The sequence below is a fragment of the Mirounga leonina genome, unplaced genomic scaffold (assembly GCF_011800145.1).
Source record: "Mirounga leonina isolate KUSES-001 unplaced genomic scaffold, KU_Mleo_1.0 Mir_91, whole genome shotgun sequence".
Classification (NCBI taxonomy): Eukaryota; Metazoa; Chordata; class Mammalia; order Carnivora; family Phocidae; genus Mirounga; species Mirounga leonina.
In genome coordinates this window covers 9,354,583-9,359,580 of record NW_023270839.1, presented here as the reverse complement: position 1 = coordinate 9,359,580, position 4,998 = coordinate 9,354,583, and the positions used below count along the sequence as shown (strand labels likewise).

General features: G+C 42.5%; 1 protein-coding gene across 1 annotated transcript; it reads left to right on the top strand.

Moving 5' to 3' along the window:
* Nucleotides 1-1,331: 1,331 nt before the first annotated feature.
* EDDM3B (epididymal protein 3B) lies at nt 1,332-4,677 on the top strand. Its single transcript, XM_034994137.1, has 2 exons — nt 1,332-1,810; nt 3,778-4,677. The coding sequence occupies exon 2, from the start codon at nt 3,796-3,798 to the stop codon at nt 4,231-4,233; it is 438 nt and encodes a 145-aa protein (XP_034850028.1). The 5' UTR covers nt 1,332-1,810; nt 3,778-3,795; the 3' UTR covers nt 4,234-4,677.
* The last annotated feature ends 321 nt before the right edge of the window (nt 4,678-4,998 follow it).

The following is a 4,998-nucleotide window of genomic DNA, read 5'->3' as shown; positions in this document are numbered from 1 at the left end:
TTGTTCATGGGTACAAACGTTGTTCACACTACTTGTAACAGCGAAAGATTAGAAAATTTTAACTGCCGCGCGCCTGGGTGGCTCAGTTGGTTAAGCGACTGCCTTCGGCTCAGGTCGTGATCCTGGAGTCCAGGGATCGAGTCCCGCATCGGGCTCCCTGCTCGGCGGGGAGTCTGCTTCTCCCTCTGACCCTCCTCCCTCTCATGCTCTCTGTCTCAAATAAATAAATTTTTAAAAAAAGAAAAGAAAAAAGAAAATTTTAACTGCCATTTAACAGGAGACTGGATATACAAATTATGGTTCGACTGAACACCGGTCCCACCCTGTGTACCGCTGGGGGCAGGAACTACGCTGCTGCTTTTGTGCCTCCTGAACTGGGTCATCAGCCACCTTCATCAGCTGTCCAAAGCAATAATGTTTTACAATTTGGCAACTTGGTAGGTAAAAAAAGGGCATAATCTTGTTTTAATTGTTATTTCCTTCATTGCTACTGGGGTTGACTTTTTTCATGTTTATTGCCCCTTGTACATTTTGAGTTCTGTAAAAAGTTCACAAAACATGTTTACAACATTTGTTGGTTTTTTAATTTTCACTCTGATATTGTGAATACAGACAGGAGTAAAACACTGTCATCCTAGGTGCTTTTATTAACTCTGTAATAAAAAGAGATTGAGAAAAGAAAAACAAACAAAAGTTTAAGAGCATATATCTCCCGTATATTGGAGATACCCAGAAAAACTGAAAAATGCCCCCAAATGGCTCAAGCCACCACCTTGAATACTATCTTCAACTAAGGACAAAAGAAAGATGTTGGAATGGCGGTGGGGAGGCCAATTATGGGGGGGGTTACCAGGAAAAGCCCAGCAAACAATCCTTGAGTTTTGTTAGGCATATTTAAGTCAGTGCCTTCTCCATTAATAAGAGTTTATTTCCTTTTCTTTTTTTTATTGATAACAGTTTCTTGTGATTTATAGATTCATCTTTCTCTTTCTGGTACTAAGAGGGAGACACACTTACAAATGGAAATTTCCTTTATAAATGTAAATGTTCCTTTAAAAAGGCTCACTTCCACTCTGGCTTCAGAGCTTCTCCTGTGTTTGTGGTTTCTTAAAAATCACCAGCTCAAAATCATCCTTATCCCCAAGAGGTAACACTTGGAGTGGCAAACTCTGCTACCCTTCATGACTGTCTCATAATAAGGTGGCCCAGTGAGAAACTCAACCAAGTTGGCTTAGCTAGAAGCAGCCTTTAAAGAAATGCATTGATAGGAAACACATTCAAGGATCTCACTTTATGCATAAATTGCACCTTTGACAACATACTCTCCCCTCTCGATGAAGATTCCACAGTTCACAACACCAGCGGTGGTGGTGGTGTTGTTTTTCCCACTGAAGTTCTCATTGAACAGAGCCTAGTCATCTGGGGATCTTTCCCCAGATGTTTTTCAGGAAGTGAATTTAGGAGATAGATCTCTGATTGTCCCCTGATAAGTTCAGATTACCCTACTCCCATATTACTCCTCCCCAGGGCCTTATCATTCCCCTGTACCCAGAAGCGAGTCTTTGATATTGGACACCTTTGCTCCAGGCTATTCTCAGAGTGAACTTAAGTGTTCTAGATGAGAAGACACAGGAACAGGTTCACATTGGAAGGCTGTCCCCCACCCCTGCCAGCCTTCTAATCAGTTGGAGTGCTGTACCTCTCACTACCATTCCTTTCTTCACTGCTGCAGACTTCCTGGCTCTCTGCTCTTCAGATCCACATATTGATTTCCTCGACCAGTGACACCTGAGTGTTGGATCTGAACAGGGTGAGTTTGAGTTAGGGTTGGTGCTGAGGACGCTTGCCGGGAAAGGCCCAGAAACAATGGAAAGGGCCTCACTCAATTTCTAGACGGAAGAGTTAAGATAGGAAAGTGATCGAATTTGTAAGAAGCAAAGACATGAATTCAACTCAGGATTAATCCCAGTGATACAGTCTCTCCCCTCAACCCCCCACCCCCACCCCTACTCCCACTTCCTCCCCAATCTTCCCAAGCATAATGCATTGAAGCAGCTTGAATCCTGGTCTTCTATCCTGGTTAGGACCTTTGGGCCAGGTATAGCGTAGTCCAGATATGAATGTGCCTACTCTGTCTTCTGTGCCTGATAGAGCACTTGACACGGTAGAGGACGAAAAAAATTTCCTTCTATCCTTCAAGATTCTTCCAGCTAGTTTAAGACTGAAGCTGACACAAGACAGATTTAACAGGAGAAAAAAAGCAAAGTTTTGTTATGTGCACATAGAGGCCCGAGAATGAAATTGAGATCCCAAAGAATTGACCGAGGCAGACAGTTTTTATATATTTTTAACAATGAGACAATAGATTTGTGAGGAATTGATAGGACAGACAAAACAAATGTTTGGGAGTTTTAATTAGTAAGGAATTCCAAGCAGAATCTGGGCTGAGGTAGTAGATTTGTAAAAAGGAAGAAAGTTTGTTTATACAGCTTTCTTGGCTTTAAAATCCTTATCACTGGTGGGTTGCCTGGCCAGCTCAGTTAGTGGCACATGTGACTCTTGATCTCAGGGTTATGAGTTCAAGCCCCATGTTGGGCATAGAACTTACTTAAAAAATGCTAAAAAAATAAGTAAAATCCCTATCTCTGGTGATAAGAATGTCTCTTTTATTTCTTACTACAGGGAGGGTACCATTCATAGGAGAGATTCCATTTCTGCTTTTACAGGGACAGAAGAGGATCTGAGTGTCCTTGCACTGGCTGTTTTCCAAGTAGCTTCAATTCAAAATTATCAATATGCCTGGGACACCTTATGGGGTGGCCCATCCTGGGTCCCTGCAACATTCTCAGAAGTGCTTTCACTTACATATCTCATTAGATTCTCCCAGGTCTCTGAGGCAGCTATTCTTAACCCCATTTGTGGACACAGTGCTCAGAGAGTTGAGAAGAGGTTAGCGATTCCATAGGACCAGCTGTACTCCTAGTGGTGAATGAGGACGGAGAGCCGGTTTAAAGGGGAGACTTTTCCAAACAACTCCATTCCCTAATTTTGACCAGAGTAGCTCCAGAGAGGGTAGTTTCAATCTGGTACTTGACTGATGATGAGAACAATCTTTCAAAACTGGAGTTCCTATATGGTTGCATTCTGAACAACAAATCAAGATGGTTTATAATTATGATAATGAGGTAAATGGCCGCTGAGAAGTATGTGGGTGGTCAGAAGTGATAACAGGTTTCACACAGGCTTTGGGGAAGTGTTCTAAGGACATCAGGATTAGGAAAACACCGTTTTGCAGAATCATTGTAACTGTAGCCTGGGGTTTGAGGGAAAGTATCATCCAAGTCTTCACCTAACTTCCTCATTCCCTTAGAGTGTGACAACCCTTTCCACTTCACAGTCATAAAGCTTAAAATACCATTTTCTTTTAGAACCATGCTCTTCAGAGAATTGATCTGGACTGTCAAACAGAATTAGCTAGAGGATGATGGGTTCCTCAGTTTGGGTAGAAGAGAGGGCAGACAGCAGGTGTTTGAAATCCTCAAAATAAACTTCACTTATTTTTGACCATCTTGTGTTAGTCTCAGTCAGGTTCTAGCATATTTTCAGTTCTTGTAAAGTTTACTACCTAATGAGATTTATCCTCTTCAAGCCTGGGAACAAAATGGTAAAGTTGGGCCCCAGTGCCTACATTGGCAAGAAAGGAATTTTAAGGTGCAGGTCAACTCTTAAGGCAGTGTTGAGAAAATGCTTTCCTCTCTCTTCCCCGTGGACCCACAGGTGGCTCTGGTGACTGAAATGGCATCCTCTCTAAAGGGCCTCGGCCCTCTCTTGGCCCTGCTGTTTGCCCTAGGTGGGTGGCTTGTACACAGCCAGAACCTTTCCTGGAGAGAATTCATGAAACAGCACTACCTGAGCACAAGCTGGAAATTCAGCGACTACAAATGCAAGGATCTCATGAGGGAAAGAGAAGCTCCACGCGACAGGAACTATCACATCTTCATCTATACCTTTTGGCACAAAATCGAGCATATTTGCCTCAGGAAGTGGAGAGACCATTACAGAAATGTATATATATGGGCCCAGCATCCCTTCAAAATACTCAAGTGCTACCAGGAGGGCAACCAAAAGAGCTACAGAGAGCACAGCAGCTACAGCTACGTTGAATTCCACTGTGGTGCAAACGGGTATGTCGATGGCATAGAGGACATCCAGTTGTTAGACATCAAAAAATAGAAAGTCTACCCACACCCCCAGGTTCGAGTAGAGTGTCCAGCGCTTCCCAAGTGGGAGCCCCTGCCTACATCAACAGCCCTTGCTACTCCTTCCTTTGCATTTATGTGCCAATGCTTTCCAACTACTTAGAGTGATGCATCATCACATGCTTTCTTCCTATCAAAACCGCCTGCACGGTTTCTCTGCCTGGAATACCCTTGTGCCCTCATTTATCTGATTTGCTCTTACAGTTTTTTAAGATTAAGCTCATATGGCTTCTCTGTTTTACTGAACCAGGGACGTTCCTGATAGTGACTCTCCTTATACTGACCCAAGCTGAATGGTCTTCCCTTTCCTAAATAAAGTATGTCATTCCAATGTGTGTGACATTTATATATGTTACGGGTTGTATGACTGGAGGAGTGATACAGATTATGCTTGGATATGATGTGTGCAGAGTGTATGTTTAAGGTGTGTGTCATTGGACTCATTCCTTAAACATGTCTTTAAGGAAATGCATGCATTTTAGATAGGTCAAGGCATTATGTTTCTTGAGGAATAATAAATTAAGTAGAAGATAATGGCAGAACTGAGGTTATCTGATAATAATCATTTTCACTAGGCAGACATATAGAGTGGGATATGGGACTTTAAAATGTAACCTTCAAGAATGGGTCTCAAGACTTAAATTTTGTTGGAGGAAAGAGGAAGTAAATTGCAGAAGGAACTGTTGAAGACACGAGTAAGTAACGTCCATGAGAATTCTGTTTGCTAAATGAGGAAGAG

Coding starts and splice junctions, on each gene's coding strand:
- EDDM3B (XM_034994137.1), top strand. CDS start 3,796: ATGGCATCCTCTCTAAAGGGCCTCGGCCCTCTCTTGGCCCTGCTGTTT.